The sequence below is a fragment of the Chiloscyllium punctatum genome, chromosome 7 (genome assembly GCF_047496795.1).
Source record: "Chiloscyllium punctatum isolate Juve2018m chromosome 7, sChiPun1.3, whole genome shotgun sequence".
Taxonomy (NCBI): domain Eukaryota; kingdom Metazoa; phylum Chordata; class Chondrichthyes; order Orectolobiformes; family Hemiscylliidae; genus Chiloscyllium; species Chiloscyllium punctatum.
In genome coordinates, this window is record NC_092745.1 from 111,279,153 (window position 1) to 111,297,897 (window position 18,745).

The 18,745-nt window shown below is 41.4% G+C and overlaps 1 protein-coding gene across 1 annotated transcript in view; it reads left to right on the forward strand.

Moving 5' to 3' along the window:
* The window catches only part of LOC140480044 (dihydropyrimidine dehydrogenase [NADP(+)]-like), a 731,044-nt gene that overhangs the window by 557,932 nt on the left and 154,367 nt on the right, over positions 1–18,745 (forward strand). The window contains exons 17-18 of the mRNA XM_072574601.1: positions 2,880–3,000; positions 3,282–3,401. Of these exons, the coding sequence (XP_072430702.1) occupies positions 2,880–3,000; positions 3,282–3,401 (241 nt within the window). The remainder of the gene's footprint in view (positions 1–2,879; positions 3,001–3,281; positions 3,402–18,745) is intronic.

Genomic DNA, 18,745 nt, shown 5'->3' on the forward strand with positions numbered 1-18,745 from the left:
ACATTTATTTCATGTGTATACAAAACAAAACTGTATTATGCCTCTACTTAGAACTGATTTTTAAAAATAAAGTTTGTAGAATGTTAGTTATAATTAATGCCTGTACTTAAAACTTTACCATTCGATAATTCAAAATTCATTTTTCTTTACCCATTAGCCATTAAAGGTAACCTAATGCAGATGATTTAATTGCTAAATCAGCTTGTGAGTTGATCTGTATAGCACATTGGTTGACCTATGTAGATGCTGCTTACTGTATATGTTGGGTATTAATAAGAATGCTTCTTCAAATGTTTTTAAAGCTTCTTAAATTAATGACTGCCCAAATATTGAACTATCCTACATGTATCAAACAAAGTTTGTTGAGGACTCCTACATGTGACTAAAATAGCAAGGTCCCATTGTTGCATTCAATGCTAATACTTCTGCAAAGGACAGTCTAATTCATTTCTAGTACTGCTGGATAAGCAGTGCTCTAGATGAGAGATGCATCTACATTGTGCATGCATTGATCAGTTTTTGGCATATGGTTTAAGCAACTGATGCATTAAAGCACTGGGCAGATAAACCTGTTTCATTTTACATTCTGCTGCTGCATGTTGACAAATTGAAGTTGCGCCAGTTTGTATTGAAGCGAGCTCCAGGATCAGGGGAGCAAGGGGATTTTGTTCAGGATGAAGAAAATAATTCTCCATCATAAAAAGAACAATGTTACATTTTATGATTCAAACACACTTGGAATTAAAATCCTGACTATTAGATTTTTGGTCAAATGCAATCACCCAGGAAGCTAAGCATGACATTAAAAGACTACAGTCGAGAGTATGGTGTTGGAAAAACACAGCTGGTCAGGCAGCACCTGAGGAGCAGGCGAGTCGACATTTCGGGCATAAGCCCTTCATCCGGAATGACTATCAGCAACGTTGTTCCCTCGAAACCCACAAATGTAAAAATACACGCAGTCCAAACAAGCAAATTGCCTGCTGGATAGAGCACTTGTCCCAGCTAATTTCTCATGTCATGAATATGTCTCTCCCTGAGCTTGATGATCTTCTACAGCTCTCTATCACGTGTGAGCTTGATGGAGCAGACTGACTTCTTTTGACTTGAAAAGGTTATTGACTCTCTAACAGTACTGAAAGGACGAATAAAAGGCACAAACAGCAGAACATTCTACAAGGTCAAAGTCAGTTGAGGCAATTGCAAAGATTACCAAGGCATCTTTCTTCTCTACATCACTAGAAAGTTTTTGCCAGAGGCATTCTAACAAAGCTCCATCAATCAGCCAACAGGAGATATCCAGAGGCACAATGTGACTTCAGAACAGTCAGACTCAGGATTAACATAATCTTCTTCCTATGACATCTTCAAACCAAGAGTAGAGCAAGGCAAACACCACCAATTCACATTTTCTAATGTGAACCTCAAAAAAAGCATTTGAATGAGCAGGATGGGCTGCTGCTAGATACTAGAGGAAATCAGCTGTCTTCCTCAGACTCACAGTCTCATGTGGTCCTTCCATGCTAACTTACCCAGCACCATTCAGTTCACTTGCTTTATCTATGACAGATTTGAGATCAAGAATAGAGTGAACAGTGCTGCATCTAGTTGTCTGCCCTCCTGATCTACAACTTTCCCTGCTGACAGGGGAAATGTGTGCACTCATGCACAATAAGTCAAGAAAGTCCTCAAGTTATCAAGACTGGAATGTCAAGCCAAAGATGCAACTTGTCTTGATTAGAGGCTTCTGATGCTGAAATTCTTCACTCTTTTCCAATGTGAAAAAACAGTTTTAAATGCTGATGGGTCATCTGTCCCAGCAGTGTCAAGAGAATTGTAGTCACGGATCAAATTCAATGTCACACCACTCAAAACAGGCAGCAAATTCTGGTACCTTGGAACTATAGTCATGGGCAGCTTGTATTTTGACAAAATGTTCAGTATGTAAGTGGAAATGCAACCACTAACCGATGCTGACGAAAAAAAAAGGCATTGGAAAACCACAAACTGACCCACAGGACCAAGATGTTTATTCCATAAGGAGTGTCCTCAGTGTTTTTCTTTATAGCATTGCAGTCTGGGCAATCTGCAGTGAGAATAAAGCCCAATACCATGCACCTCCAGTTTATGATACATCCTCAGTGTTACTTGGAAAGACAGAGTCACCAATTAAGCAGTCCTTTCTGGGACAAATGCGCCAAGGATGCAAGTGCAAAGAAGGCCTCACTGGCTTGGGTTGTAAATAGGTTTACCTAACTGAACAATCAGTAAGGGTGGGAATGGACACTGTTGTGTTACTACTCCAACCCATTCCTGTCCCTTCCCATCATTGCACACAAATTGTAAATGCTCACATATGAATAAATGGCACTAGAGCAAAGATTTAGAGGGTGATTAGTGTACACGGATTTCAATCAAGTTCACTATCCAAGCATTCAAGAGACAGAAAGAAATTGGCAACAGAAGAAAGCAGATGATTTAATGTTCTTTTTCCCTTGTCAGTAGAACAACGATGAAAGATATTATTATTTTAAAAAGGCTTTAATGTCGAAATAGATATTGCACAATAGCTGATCTGGGCCAATCAGTATTTGCTACAGTAACAAGTAGTACAATTATTGTTGTAAATTCCATTATAAATGGAGACTGATTCTTTCAGCTTATTCTGTACACAAGAAAAATGTAATTGCATTAGATGATATTATTACGGCTCTGCTGTTTGCTGCTGTGATCTGAGGATCAAATAATGAGATGGTTACAGTGCCTTCAGTGTCACATGCAGTGCAGGCAGATTGGCAGCATTAGACTGTGCCAGTCTCTCTGCACAGCTTTATCAGATTAGTTTCTCATCTAGCTCTGTAACTGACCCATTTGAACAGGATCCAAAGCTGGTGCGAAACATCTGCCGTTGGGTACGACAAGCTGTTAAGATTCCATTCTTTGCCAAGCTGACCCCGAATGTCACAGACATTGTAAACATAGCATCGGCAGCTCAGGAAGGTAAGAGGCTATAGCAAGGATTGAATGCACAGGCATTCAGAATGCTGCTCGGAGAATAACTGCAGTTTATCCTTTACTCACGCGTGCTTTTCGAGCTATTTTAATACTTCAATGTAAAAATTTTCCTTTTTTTAAAGTTTCATTGTAATGCAAGTTTCATTTGCCTGTTTGTGTTACTAACTTTGAAATGATTGTCACCTATCTATTAGTTTTTGCATGACAATCCAAGTCAAAATGTATTGATGGACCGGAATTTAATTAAGTGCTGCCTTTTCACACAGGTGGTGCAAATGGCGTTACAGCAACCAATACTGTCTCTGGGTTGATAGGAGTACTTGCAGACGGTACACCATTGCCTGCTGTTGGTAGAGACAGGCGAACCACATATGGTGGTGTGTCTGGTAAGTATTGCCCTCATCACTGTACAGCATTTCCTCCGAGACTGAAGAGACACTGTAAGGTCCTTGTAGCAGCTTATAGTTTGATCGCTCTACTATTGTCCCAACCATTCTCACCACTGGTCAGCACAGCTAGTACTGATAACATATGGAGAAGCTTGAGTTATGGAATGCCTCTTTCTTTTGCTCATACAACACTGCAGCAAAGCAGTTGGGGAGGGTGCACTGGGAAATTGAGAAGAAAAGTGTCATGAAGTCCCTGTTACAGAAATTTGTTTGTCTTCCCTCCTTTCACATTTTTAATGCTCATATTAGAAATACAAAACAAATGCACACCTTGCTTTACTCATTTATATTATAGGCCAAAGGAATCATTTGTATGTCTTAATTTCTGTTATGAACTATTCTGATGTTTATTTCCAGAAGATATTATCACACGTTCTATTCATATAAATGATTACAGGCTGTGTTCCCTTGTATTATCGAGTAGAGACATGCAGAAGTGGTAAACAAACAAATATCTTAGAAGATAGAGAAAATAGAGATCTTGATGCTGAAACAGAATTGTGAATATATAGCAGGTCAGTCTTTGTCAGAGATTTCAAAAATCCCAATGTGTCAGTTATCCATTCTTTCTTCTCCAACTGCATCTTTTATTACAGTTTTCCAATATATGTATTAATTTTCCATACTCCTCCTCCCCTTACCATTTTCTGCAATGTATCCTTCACATAATCAATTTTGTCCTGTTTGGAGTCCATCACATTTTCAGACCTAACTAAGGCTCTGCAGAAGTTGAACCAAAATGTGTTGATTCCTCTCTTCCTTGGGATGATACTAGAATTCAAGAAACTAGGTTTTCATCGCAAACTATCCAAAAATGTCTATTAGCATCAATAAATGAGCAAAACTGTTAATTTAGTTATTTCAGTAAAGCTTATTCATCCCTCACCTTATTGCTGTAAATGGAGATGGTACATGAGTTAAAAGCTGTGATAGTACAGTGGAAGTTTGTTGTTGCCTGCCCTACACAAATCTTCAATGTTCGAGTTTGCTTGATGACAACACAGCAGACAATGGAAAATGCCAAGTACTAGCTTTGAAGTACTATAGAGCCATGGCTTGACATTTCGACAGAATAGAAGTTTATGAGATGCATTATTTTACACCTGGGAGTTCCTGCTGCATTCTAGGCAGTTTTGCATTTACCGACTGCTTCAGAATGGTTTAAATGATTTAAATCTTTGAACCACATTGTCTCTATCCCTCTTTTAGAATAAATATTGCTCTTAGTCAGCGTATAAAAGAGTCAAATATAAGTACTTTATTTCACTGTCATGGCATGCTTGTTCTGCTTAATGTAGCAGCACGTTTCAGTTAGCTGTTGTAACAGCTGGTCACATTATAGACTTACATGGGGCCAGGGTAGTGCACATCAAATTAATTTTTTATAAAATACTTACTGGAAAGAACGCAGATCTTAGTACTGTCAAGATTTCAGTTTATTTTAAATATTTTCTGAAGGCCAGCCCTTTAAATCTCAGGGGCTGTATCAAGCACTGAGCTGTGAATTTAACCATAGGGTAACTGCTAATGATAAGGAAACATTCCAAGATGAGGCTGCTGTAATACAGTCATTGGATTAGGCTATCAATCACCCTAGTCCTCAGGGAACAGCAAAGGAGACAAAATAGAGAAAAGGAAAATTAGAAAGGGTGGGCATGACTAGAATGCAATTCTTCACTCTCTTTATCTGATAACTATACTAAATTCTGCAGCTTTTAAATTCAAGCCATGTCTAAACACTGCTGGGATTTTAAGAATTGTGTTTCAACTATATTCTGTGTGTAGAATAACAAAGTAAACAACCATAGTTAATAGAACAGAAGTGAAACAATATTTTAACCTAGCTTTTAAATATATATTTTTACTTTGGAAGGATTGTTTTAGCTTGTATTTAAACACATTTCCATAAAGATTCTTGACGTACGCCAGGAGCTAAATATTGACAATCATGCTCTGGCAAGCAAAATTGAGCTCACTGAATTAACACAGTTCACGTCCTTGCATTCATGTTACAACCCAAGCATGAAACTATTATCTCACAACATTAAATTGAAACCCATGTGTGATCTTTCCCTTGAGTTTGGTTTGGTGCTAAGGACAAAATGGTTTGGTAACTGACCGTCTGCATGAGGGATTTACCAAGCACCTTAGGCATTGGACATGTGTGAATTATTTTTAAAGACAAAGTTAGTTATATTCTTTTTATTTTTATTCCCCATTGACGCAAAATTGCAGATAATGTTTTGCATAGCAGGTCCCATTTTGTGGAGCAGGAAGAAGTGAAAACAGCTGATTCCTTAAGCATGCTTTGCCTTGGGGATATGATCATTATATCTTTATGAGGTCTTCAGCTTTAGCTATGAAGACCACAATCAATACATTTTTTCGGCAATGAGGTGCAACATATAGAGAGAGTGTACTAAGGAGTATGTGATAGGCAATAATGGAACACTTTTTAACAGACCTTTTTATATGTATGCCTTAGAATATAGTATGAAATTTCATGTTCAACAAATATGTATTCAACATTGAAAGGTCATACAGTTAATTGAATTTTATCGATTCCATGCTTCCTTTGACTATTCATGAATACAATTATATTTAGATTGGGATAAAACACCCTTAAATGCTAATAAATTAGAAATCAGGTTGAGTTAATGACACACGTTTTCTAATCTTGGTCACAAAAGTAACTCATATATTTTCATTTACTTACATTCTTCAATTTGACTGAAATCAAAAATAAAGTAATATTCAAGTTAGTATGAAACCTAGGGCAGCATTTTCCATTATGGTTTGGAAAGGAAACATATTGGTTGGTGACTAACTCACTGGCCCCAGCATTATGCAAACTCACCATATTGTCAGCCACTCATGTCATTAAGAGCTGGGTGGTGATCTTTAGCAAGTTTCTCAGCAAATCACAAGCTTCAACAGACATCCCTGGTCATCAGAATTAGCTGACCAATTGAAGACTGGCAGCTTCCAAGTCCTTAGTCTGCCAGTTGAGGCCTACTCCTCAAGGGATTCACCAGTGAGAAGATAAAACATATAATCTTCTTGCCCAAATGGGAGCATTGGAATCCCCATATAACCTGCCAAGCAGGTCACCCTTGTTTCCCAGTAGGACAACTAGCCACTTTTCTCAATCACCAGGCAGGGAGAAGAATGAGGAAGAGGCTAGTTTGCCTCACTGCGATGGTGCCTGTAGGCCAATCTTCCCAGTCTGCCTCACTGCGATGGTGCCTGTAGGCCAATCTTCCCAGTTTGCCTCACTGCGATGGTGCCTGTAGGCCAATCTTCCCAGTCTGCCTCACTGTGTTGGTGCCTGTAGGCCAATCTTCCCAGTCTGCCTCACTGTGTTGGTGCCTGTAGGCCAATCTTCCCAGTCTGCCTTACTGCGAGGCCCTTAAGTGGCCAGCATTCAAAGGGTTTAATTGAAAGTGAGGCACATCAGTAATGTTTCTGCCTCTGGACTAGGAGGCCCAGGTTCATGGCCTGTCTGCTTCAGAGGTATGTAATAACATCACTGAGCAGGTTGATTAGAAAATAGTTTTTAAAAATAAGTGATCCATGTACCTTTTCGCCATTATCTTAATTAGTGAGATGATGACAAGAAGATGATGACCAGAGCGAACTCACCTCATTAATTTCCCTTTTCATCACTTCGAGGGAGGAAGAATCGTGCTCATAATTCAAAACTCATACCTCCCAAAATCTGATTGTGATAAATTTAAAATGACATTTGTTACCAATTGAAATAGATAAGCTCAAAGTTAAGCAATAATTGCTGATATCTTAAGTATCATTTGCTTTTGATTAGGATATTTTGTTTTACCACTCACTCGCTTTCCTTTCTCAAGTGAATCCCTTACATTTACACCTGCACTATTCTTCAAGATCGGAAAGCAGGACAATTCCTCACACATTACATCTGTCATGAATACCAACTTTTACTTTTATATTGATTTCCAGATGGCCCATCAGAGACAGGTTCACTTGTTCCCTGTGGGGAATTTCAACATGAACGTCAGTTGAGACTGGCATTCAGACTCTAGTTTTATAATCTGAAGCTTGAGTGACACAGCCATTAGTACCTTGGCACATTTTATTTAATGTTCCTTTTATGACTGAATGAAATGGAAATGCTATTTGCCTTCTAGTTGAGTCAGCGTAACAATGTGCAAATTATGACTTTTATGAAGTCTCTAAAATAAGGTTCACCATTGTAACTTAATGGTGTGCAGAATTGCTTACTTTATCACCTTCATTATGAGCTCCATTCTGTCTGCAAAGTCCTCCCTTCCCCTCAAAATGTATTGACTTGTAGTGGGGCATTTTCATTCATACTTTGTATCTCATCAAAGCGACTGTTCTTCATATGTGAGACAGTATGTGTCCAGGGAGCACCACAGACGAACATTGTCTGGTCGTAATAACACATGAACTGAATGATTATGAGGACAAGCAACTCTGCCTGATATTTTCCCCTCTCTTACCCAAGGACACCAGGATAAAGAGTAGAATTCCTTGCGGCAGACTGGCTGAGATTGGTTCACTTAGTACTGAAATAAGATTTAACCATAAACTGAACCAGGATGTTCCAACTCTATTTCAGCGTTTTCCTTCAGATTACTAACCTCGGAATTAAATATGAAATTCTGTAGAATTCCTTGCACAGAATGAAATGTTTCATCCCAAAGGTCCGAACTGAAGTGTTTACTCCACACAAGCATTCTCCCACCTTACTTCATACTGTATTCTTATAACTCATGCTCTTAACATATTCTTCAAATTTCTTTCTTCCTTGTTTACTCTGTAACATCCACCTTAATTACATTAATGCAATCAGCATCAACTAATCCTTGCAGTCGTGAGTTACAAGCTCGAACCATCCTCTAGGTAAAACTATTTCTGCTGAATTATGAATTAGACTTATTAGCCATTTATGATCCCAAATTTTGAACTCTTCTTACATGGAAACGTATTCTCTATGGTTGTTCTACCGAAATCTTTTGTAATCCCAAAGATCTTTATTTGGTCATTCCCCAATTTTCTTTAGACAAGTGTGTTTTCCTCCTTTCAGAATTAGAATTAGAATCCCTACTTTGCGGAAACAGGCCCTTTGGCCCAACAAGTCCACACTGACCTGCTGAAGAGTATCCAATCCAAACCCATTCCCCTACATTTACCCATGACTCATGCACCTAACCTATATATCCCAGAACACTATGGGCAATCTAGCGCAGCTAATTCACCTCACCTGTACATTTTTCGATTGTGGGAGGAAACTGGAGCACCCGGAAAAAACCCACACAGACACGGGGACAATGCGCAAACTCCACATTCTCCCGAGGCTGGAATTTGGTCCAGAGAAAAGTTATTATGTATTTCTTATAGTTATAAACTTCCAAATCTCGTACGTCAACCATTTTCATCTGAAACTTCCTGTGATTTATTTATCCCCTGAGGTTCCTGTCTTCTTGGCATTGGAAACAATCTGGTATTTAGGGTCAAATACTTTCCTTTTGCATTAATCTGATTTAAAAATAAGCTGGATCACAAGAGGATAAATGTCAATCAAAAGTGTGAAATGCTGTTTCCCCATGTTTAGTACTGATATGAAGATTGCTAACCTTCAAAATTGGATTAATAAAGATTAGCACAATATGACATTAAGAAGTCTGCAGCTGTACAGTCAAATAGAAACATGAATATTTTCCTCCATGTTAAGCCACTTAAAGAACTGGAGCATGTAAATGAGCCACCAAAACAGATGCAGAAACAAATAGCACAGAAGTTTATTTGTCTCAATGGTTGGGTGTTGGGTCATTTGTGGTTTAATTGCACGGGAGGAGAAGGAGATCAACAAACCAGAAATACAGAACTACATGAAACATATGTCTGACAGCAGATACAACCACAGGATCAGGTCAATTGCAACTAAGTCAGTTCCATAAATAAGACAGAAGAGACATGAGAAAACCTAAGCCTCCAAGGAAACTGCAACTGAGGTGTGCTACTTAGCCTATGAAATCTTGGAGGAAGAGTTAGACATCTGCAATAAACTACTTATGGCAACAAAGGCTTCATAATTAATGTTAAGAGCCCCTCCATATGTTCATATTACTAGGATGTAAAATAAGTGACCTACTCAAAACAATTAATACTTTCTTTCCAAGAAGGATCATAATCTTTACAATGACGTAAAAGGTATTCTTTTTCAGGTTACAATCATATTCATTTGCAAGCTTTTTGCATGTCGGTGCATCTGCCTCTTCAGCATTTCTCTTTGCTAGTAATGATTGAATTGGGAGGAGTAAACGATCTTTCTCCAGTCAAACTTCATATGGCCTATAGTTGGTCATTGTGCCTTCAGGAATCTGAAGATTTAATCAACCATCCTAATATAAGTTTGGTATTTTGTTTTACCTTTCTCCTGTGAAGCAGTTTTAAATATGTTATTATGTTAAAGCTGCTATATTAAAGCAAGGTGTTGATTTTGCTATTTTTAGTTTAAGCCATTTAATAAAAAGTAACGATTGTATCATGTACCTAGACAGTTAAGCACTGGAGATAACACTACAAAGACAATACCCATATTTAAATCTGCATAATCACTGGGGGTGCACGTTACAAAAAGCTCATTTAGCAACCATGGAATTCTAAGGACTCTAAACAGACACAAAGTTTAAGAAATCATTTCCCCTCAAACATCTGACATGGCAAGTAGGGGGAACGTCTCTTAAAGTCCCGACAACAGCATTCATCCACAGACTTGGATAGGGTTGACTCACAGGGTACAACCCTCCCAGTGCACCACAAGAGGACTCCCAGCATATTGTTGTTTAAATCCTGCAGCCGGCCATTAGACTTATTTATTCACAAGGAGCACTGTTGCCTCACAGCGCCAGAGACCAGGGTTCAATTCCCGCCACAAGCAACTGACTGTGTGGAGTTTGCACATTCTCCCCGTGTCTGCGTGGGTTTCCTCCGGGTGCTCCAGTTTCCTCCCACAGTCCAAAGATGTACTGGTTAGGTGAATTGACCATGCTAAATTGCCCGTAGTGTTAGGTGAAGGGGTAAATGTAGGGGTATGGGTGGGTTGCGCTTCGGTGGGTCGATGTGGACTTGTTGGGCCGAAGGGCCTGTTTCCACACTGTAAGTAATCTAATCTAATCTAAAGACATCACGTAGAAGGAGTGGTGACCGAAGTATCAAACATCTGAAACAGAGCACATGTACCAACCATGTGCCAATTCAAGCAGCCAGTGTTCACAGTACATAATAATAGAAATGCATGTCTTGCACTTGACTTAAATATCATGCTGAATATTTATTTGTCGTTTGATTGCACGACAGCAGGAAGTCAGCATTGGATAGTATTTGCAGAATCAGATATGAAAGTGTGGTTTGGGCACAGTTACTTGGCAATTGTGGTTTTGCTTCTTTAAGAAATGTTGCAGCTGAGGCAATCTTTGGAAGCCCTTTAAAATTAACATAAGGCTCATCGGTCTTTCTCACTGCATTGCTGGTTTTGCTCTTAATTTCTCAGTGGCTTTTCACCCCCTTACTTTGCCTTTCTGCATCAAGCTACAAGTTAAAACCTCCTCCAAGGGCAGACTTATGGAGCAAGCAGCAATTGACAATTATTCAGGAAATCCTTAGGGTGAGAAATTGACTGTCCTTGATCAGTCCAGACATTGAAGCGTCGCTTCAAGATATCAATGGCATGTTTGATCATTGTAGTTGAAACATGAGCTTTGTTGCGCTTGTTCTCGTTGATTTATGTGTTTCATAAGCCTTGGCTGCCATTCATCCATCTTTATTCCCCTTCACATAAAGGCTGGAGAGATAAAAGCTTCATAAGAGTTACAAGATAGCCAACATATAACAATTTAAGAGAAGTTCCTTAAACAGGGATTATAGCCCTTATTTGCACATGTTAGTGCCTAATACCTCTACGTAGCTGACAAGGGCACCTATGATTTCTGGTCAGAGGAATTCAGTTGCCCCTGGGCATGAAGGTTAGCATCATGAAATTGATTTGTTGGTCATAAAGAAGTTATGAAGGAACAGGTAATGGTTCAATTATTTTATGTAACAGGGTAAGTGTTACTGTAAAAATTATAGGACCTTGATGAGCATGTTGAAAAACATCAGATTCTTTTGGATAACGGAATTACTCTGTAAAACTTTTGTTTTCCTGACCTGAGGATTGATCTCCTTAAGTTGGAGGGAGTGTATATCCTTAGAGTTTGGAAGAAGGTAATCTCATTGGAACATAAAATTCTTAAGTGACTTGACAGGATAGAGGTTGTTTCCTCTGGCTGGAGAGTATAGAGCCAAGGGTCATGATTCCAAATCAATGTAGCAGCTATTTTAGAATGAGATAAGAAATTTCTTCATTCAAAGGACTGTGAATCTTTACAATTCCCTACCCTGAAAGACAACATGAAAAAATAGAAGCAGGAGTAGACCATTAGATTCCCCGCTTCTCAGGGAGGAGAAGGTGAGGACTGCAGTTGCTGGAGATCAGAGTCGAGAATGTGTGGTGCTGGAAAAGCAGAGCAGGTCAGACAGCTTCCAAGGAGCGGTAGAATCAATGTTTCGGGCAGGAGCCCTTCATCAGGAAGGGTTATTGCTGGAAATATCAATTCTCCTGCTCCTTGGATGCTGCATGACATGCTGTGCTTTTCCAGCACCACGCACTCTTGACTCCTCGCTTCTCAAGCCTGCTCCGCCATTCAATAAAATCACAGCGTCTCTTCATTTGCACTTTATTGCCTATTTGCTTTAACCATTGATTACCTAATAGTTCAAAACAACCATCCAATTCAGCCTTGGGTATGTTTGATGGCACAGCCTCCACAGCTTTCTGGGGTAGAGAATTGTAAAGATTAATGACCCTGTTAAAGAAGAGATACCCCCTCATCACTATTTAAATGGAAAGTGTCTTTCATTTTGAACCTGCCCCAATTCTCGATTCCTCTACAAGGGAAAGCGTTGTATCAGCAACTACAATGTTCAGCCCCTTCAGAATCTAATGTTTCTCAACATGCTCATTTTGTTGCATGCCAATAAAACTCAGCCAAATTTTCCCAAACCTTCCTCATAAGACATCCCCTTTATACCAGAAGTCAACTCAATGAACCTTTTCTAAACTGCCTCCAATGCAAGACCAATAGAAGACCAAAGCAGACTCACCAGCCTTCTGTACAGTGGTGGTAAAAACAATGACTGCAGATGCTGGAAACCAGATTCTGGATTAGTGGTGCTGGAAGAGCACAGCAGTTCAGGCAGCATCCAAGGAGCAGCAAAATAGATGTTTCGGGCAAAAGCCATTCATTTTATTTCTGTACAGTGGTGTCAGTACTTTGTGCTTTTATGCCACTGATCTGTATTCCCCCTTGCAATAGAGGCAAAAGTTCCATTTACCTTCCAAATTGTTTGTTGATATAAAAAAGGTGTTGGTTGTTTTCAAAAACATTAAGGTAGAAAAGTCCCCAGGATCTGATGGGATCTATTACAGAATACTGAAGAAGCTGAGGGAGGAAATCACTGGGGCCTTGTATTTTTTTTTTATTCATTCATAGAATGAGGCTGTTGTTGGCTGGGCCAGCATTTATTGCCAATCTCTAACTGCCCACAGGCAATTGTGAGTCAATCACATTGCTGTGAGTCTGGAATCACATGTAGGCCAGACCAGATAAGGATGGCAAATTCCTTTCCTTAAAGGACATTAGTGAACCAGATAGGTTTTTCCAACAATTGACAATTGTCATCATTCGACCCCTAATTCCAGATTTTCATTGAATTCGAATTCCACCATTTGCACATTGCGATTCAAACCTGGGTCTTGAGAACATTACCTGGGTCTCTGGATTAATAGCCTAGTGATAATATCACTAAGCCATCGCCCCCACCCCAACAGGAATCTTCACATCCTTTTTAGTCTAGAAGACTGAAGAATTGCTCGTGTTGTTCTTTAATTTAAGAAGGGCAACAGGGATAATCCCAGAAATTACAGGCCAGTGAACCTTACATCATTGGTATGGAAATCATAAGACCATAAGACCTGGGAGCAGAAATTAGGCCATTCAGCCCATTGTGTCTGCACTGACATTCAATCATGGCTGATAAGTTTCTCATCCCCTTTCGCTGCCTTCTCCCCTTGTTTCTTGATCTTCTTGAAAATCAGGAACCTATCTATCTCAGTCTTAAATATACTCAGTGAGCTGGCCTCCACTGTCTTTTATGTAGTGAATTCCACAGATTCACCTCTCTCTAGCTGAAGATGTTTCTCCTTATCTATGTTCTAAAAGGTGTTTCCTTTACTCTAAGGCTGTGACCTCGGGTCCTAGTCTTTCCCACCAACGGAAACATCTTTCCAACATCCACTGTATCTAATCCATTCAGTATTCTATGAGTTTCAATTTTATCTCCCTCCCCATCGGTCTAAACTCTATTGAATATAGTCCCAGAGTCCTCAAATGTTCCTCATATGTTAATTTTTCATTCCTTGGACCATTCTTGTGAGCTTCCTCTGAACACACTACAGGGCCAGTGCATCCTTCCTGAGATAAGGGGTCCAAGACCATGCACAATACTCCAAATGTGGCCAGACCAGAGCCTTATAGAGCCCTCGTTAGACAAGGTTCCTAGGGACAGGATTCACTCATATTGGGAAAACTATGGACTTATTGATGATAAGCAATATGGTTTTCTTCAGGGGACGTCATGTCTCACAAATGTGATTGAAGTTTTTGAGGACATGACGAAGATGAGTGGTGAGAGTAGGGTGATGGATGTTGTCTACATGGACTTTAACAAGGCATTTGACAAGATGCCTCATGGGAGGTTGATACAGAAGATGAAGTCACATAGGATCCATAGTGAGCTGGTAAGATGGATACACAACTGGCTTGGTCATGGGAGACAGATAGTAGTGGTCAAACGGTGTTTTTTGTGACTGGAGATTTGTGACCAGTGGTGTTCCACAGGGATCAGTGTTTATAATATATAAATGATTTGAAGGATAATGTGGGGTGGTCTGATTAATAAGCTTGTGGATGACACAAAGACTGGGGGAAGCTATAGATGTCAAAGAGGATTGCCAGAAGATACAGCAGGATTTTGATAGGCTAAAGACTTGAGCAGATGAAATTTAATCTGGACAAATGCGAGGTAATACATTTTGCAAGGTCACGCAGAAGTAAAGTATATAATAAATGGCAGAACCTTTAGAAGCATTCACGTACAGAAGAATCTAGGTATACAGACAACAATTCCCTGAATATGGCAAAACAAATGGATAAGTGTCAAAAGGTGTAGTTCTGAAAAAGTACAGCTGGTCAAGCAGCATCCAAGGAACAGGAAAGTTGACGTTTTGAGCATAAGCCCTTCATCAGGAATGTAGAGAGGCCCAAGAGGGTTGAGAGGTAAATGGACGGGGTGTGTGGCTGGGGGCAAGGTAGCTAGGACTGTGATAGGTAGATGAAGTTGGGGGGATGATGGTGATAGGTCAGAGTGGAGGGTGAAGTGGATAGGTAGGAAGGAAGATGGACAGGTAGGACAGTTCAAGGGAGTGGTGCCAAGTTGGAAGGTTGGATCAGGGATAAAGTGGGGGGAAGGGAGATGGGGAAACTGGTGAAATTGACATTGATCCCATGTGGTTGGAGGGTCCCAAGGCAGAAGAGGTTTCTCCTCCAGGTGACAGGTGGCTAGGATTTGGTGGTGGAGGAGGCCCAGGAATGGCATTTCATTAGTGGGGTGTGAGGGGGAATCGAAGTATTCAACCACAGGGCGATGGGCATAATTGGTGCATGTATCCCAGAGATGTTAGAACATAGAACATAGAACAATACAGCACAGAACAGGCCCTTCGGCCCACGATGTTGTGCCGAACTTCTAACCTAGATTAAGCACCCATCCATGTACCTATCCAAATGCCGCTTAAAGGTCACCAATGATTCTGACTCTACCACTCCCACGGGCAGCGCATTCCATGCCCCCACCACTCTCTGGGTAAAGAACCCACCCCTGACATCTCCCCTATACCTTCCACCCTTCACCTTAAATTTATGTCCCCTTGTAACGCTCTGTTGTACCCGGGGAAAAAGTTTCTGACTGTCTACTCTATCTATTCCTCTGATCATCTTATAAACCTCTATTAAGTCACCCCTCATCCTTCACCGTTCCAACGAGAAAAGGCCGAGAACTCTCAACCTATCCTCGTACGACCTATTCTCCATTCCAGGCAACATCCTGGTAAATCTTCTCTGCACCCTCTCCAAAGCTTCCACATCTTTCCTAAAGTGAGGCGACCAGAACTGCACACAGTACTCCAACTGTGGCCTAACCAAAGTCCTGTACAGCTGCAACATCACTTCATGACTCTTGAATTCAATCCCTCTGCTAATGAACGATAATACTCCATAGGCCTTCTTACAAACTCTATCCACCTGAGTGGCAACTTTCAAAGATCTATGTACATAGACCCCAAGATCCCTCTGTTCCTCCACCTGACTAAGAACCCTACCATTAACCCTGTATTCCGCATTCTTATTTGTTCTTCCAAAATGGACAACCTCACACTTGGCAGGGTTGAACTCCATCTGCCACTCCTCAGCCCAGCTCTGCATCATATCTAAGTCCCTTTGCAAACGACAAATGCCCTCCTCACTGTCCACAACTCCACCTATCTTCGTATCATCTGCAAATTTACTGACCCACCCTTCGACTCCCTCATCTAAGTCATTAATAATGTTCTTTGAAATGTTCCGCAAGTTGGCGTCCTGTCTCCCCAATGTAGAGGATACCACATCAAGAGCAATGGACACAGTAGATGAGGTGTTTGGATGTACATGAACATCTCTGCCTGATGTGGAAGGATCCTTTGGGGCCTTGGACAGAGGTGAGGAGGGAGGTGTGGGCGCAGGTTTTACACTTCTTCCGGTGGCACGAGGAGGTGCCGGGAGTGGAGGGTGGGTTGTTGGGAAGTGTGGACCTAACAAGAGAATGGTCTCTGCAGAATATTGATACAGGTAGGGAGGGAAATATATCTCTAGTGGTAGGGTCTGACTGTAGGTAGTGGAAATGGCAGAGAATGATGCTTTGTATCCCCAGAGGTTGGTGAGGACCGGGGGTTCTGTCTTTGTTGGGGTTGAAGGTGTGGAGTATGAGAGTGGAGGTGTGGGAAGTGGAGGGCATCTTCGACCATGTGGGACGGGAAATTGCGGTCTTTAAAGTAGGAGGCCATCTATGATGTTCTAAGGTGGAATTGGTCCTCCTGGGAGCACATGCGGTGGAGGCGGAGGATTGGCAGTAAGAGATAGCATTTTTACAGGAGTGGTGGTGGGTGGAGGTGTAGTCCAGGTAGCTGTGGGAATCGGTGGGTTCGAAGTAGATGTCCATGTTGAGTCGGCCACCGGAGATGGAGATGGAGAGGTTCAAGAAGGGGAGACAGGTGTCTGAGGTGATCCAGGTGTTTGTGAAGTTGATGAACTGTTCGACGTTCCCATGGGAGCATGTGGTACCACCGACACAGTCATTGATGTAGTGGAGGTAAAGTGGGGAATGGTGTCGGTGTAGTTGTGGAAGATGGACTGTTCCATATACCTGACAAAAAGGAAGGCATGGCTGGGGTCCATACAGGTGGTCTAAAGGAAATGGAGGGATAGAAAGGAGAAATTGTTGAGGGTGAGGGCCCGTTCAGCCAATCGAATGGGTGTGTCACTGGAAAGGTACTGATTAGTTTGGTGAGAGAGGAAGAAATGGAAGGCTTGAGGTCTTTGTCATGGCGGATGGGCGTGTTCAGGGATTGGTTGTCCATGGTGAAGATAAGGGATTGGGGTCTGGGGAACCAAACATCATGGAGGAGGTGGAGGGCATGGGTGGTGGCCTAGATGTACATGGGGAGATCCTGGACCAAAGGGGACAAGACGGTGTCAAAATATGTAGAGATAAGTTTGGAGGGGCAGGATTAGGCAGAGACAGTGGGTCGACCGGGACAGTCAGGTTTATGAATCTTGGGTAAGATGTAGAATGGGGCAATGCGGGGTTCCCGGCCTGTGAGGTTGGAGGTTGTGAATGGGAGATCCCCTGAGGTGATGAGGTTGTGTACGGTTTGGGAGATGCTGGTTTGGTGATGGGAGGTGAGGTCATGGTCAAGAGGGCAGTAGGAGGAGGTGTCCATGGGTTGGTGCCTAGTTTCAGCGGTGTAGAGGTTGGTGCGCCAAACTACTGCTGCACCCCCTTTGTCCACTGACTTCATGGTGAGGTTGGTGTTGGAACAGAGGGAGTGGAGGGCTGAGTGTTGCAAGGGTGAGAGATTGGAGTGGGTGAGGGGGGGTAGACAGGTTGAGGTGGTCAATGTCGCGGCAGCAGTTGGAGATGTAGAGATCGAGGGCGGGTAACAGATCTGCACGGGGTGTCCAGGTGGATGGAGTATGTTGGAGATGAGCAAAGGGGTCCTCAGGGGATGGGTGAGAGTCCTGATGGAAAAAGCAGGCACAAAGGCAGAGACGGCAGAAGAAAACGTCGATGTCACAAAGCGTGTTGAATTTGTTGATCTGGAAGCATAGTGGGATGAAGGTGTGGCCTTTACTGAGGACTGATTATTCATCCTCACTGAGAGCGAAGTCTGGGAGGATGGTTAAAACAAAACAAATGGATTAGGTGCTCAAGAAGGCATATGGCATGCTTGCCTTCATTGGTCAGGGCATAGAGTCTAAAAATTGGCAAATCATGTTGCAGTTGCATGAAACTTTAGTTTGGCCACATTTGGAATATTGTGTACAGTTCTGGTCACCACACTACCACAAAGGTGTGGAGGCTTTGGAGAAGATACAAAAAAGGTTTATCAGGATATTGCCTGGTTTGGATGGTATTAGCTATGAGAAGATATTGGACAAAATTGGTTTGCTTTCATTTGAACGTCGAAGGATAAGGGGTGACCTGATACATGTTTACAAAATTATGAGACACATGGAGAGAATAGATAGTCGGAGTCTTTTTCTGAGGGTAGAAATGTTAACTACTTGAGGGCACAGGTTTAAGGTAAAAGTGGGAAAGTTTAAAGGAGGTGTGAGAGACAAGGTTTTTTTTACACAGAGGGTCATAAGTGCCTGGAATGTGCTGCCAGAGGAGGTGGTAGAATCAGAGACAATAGCAACATTTAAGAGGTATCTTTAAGAAATACATGAATAGGCAGGGAATGGAGAGATACAGACTGTGTAGAGGCAAAAATGTTTTGTTTAAAAAGGCATCATGTGTCAGCA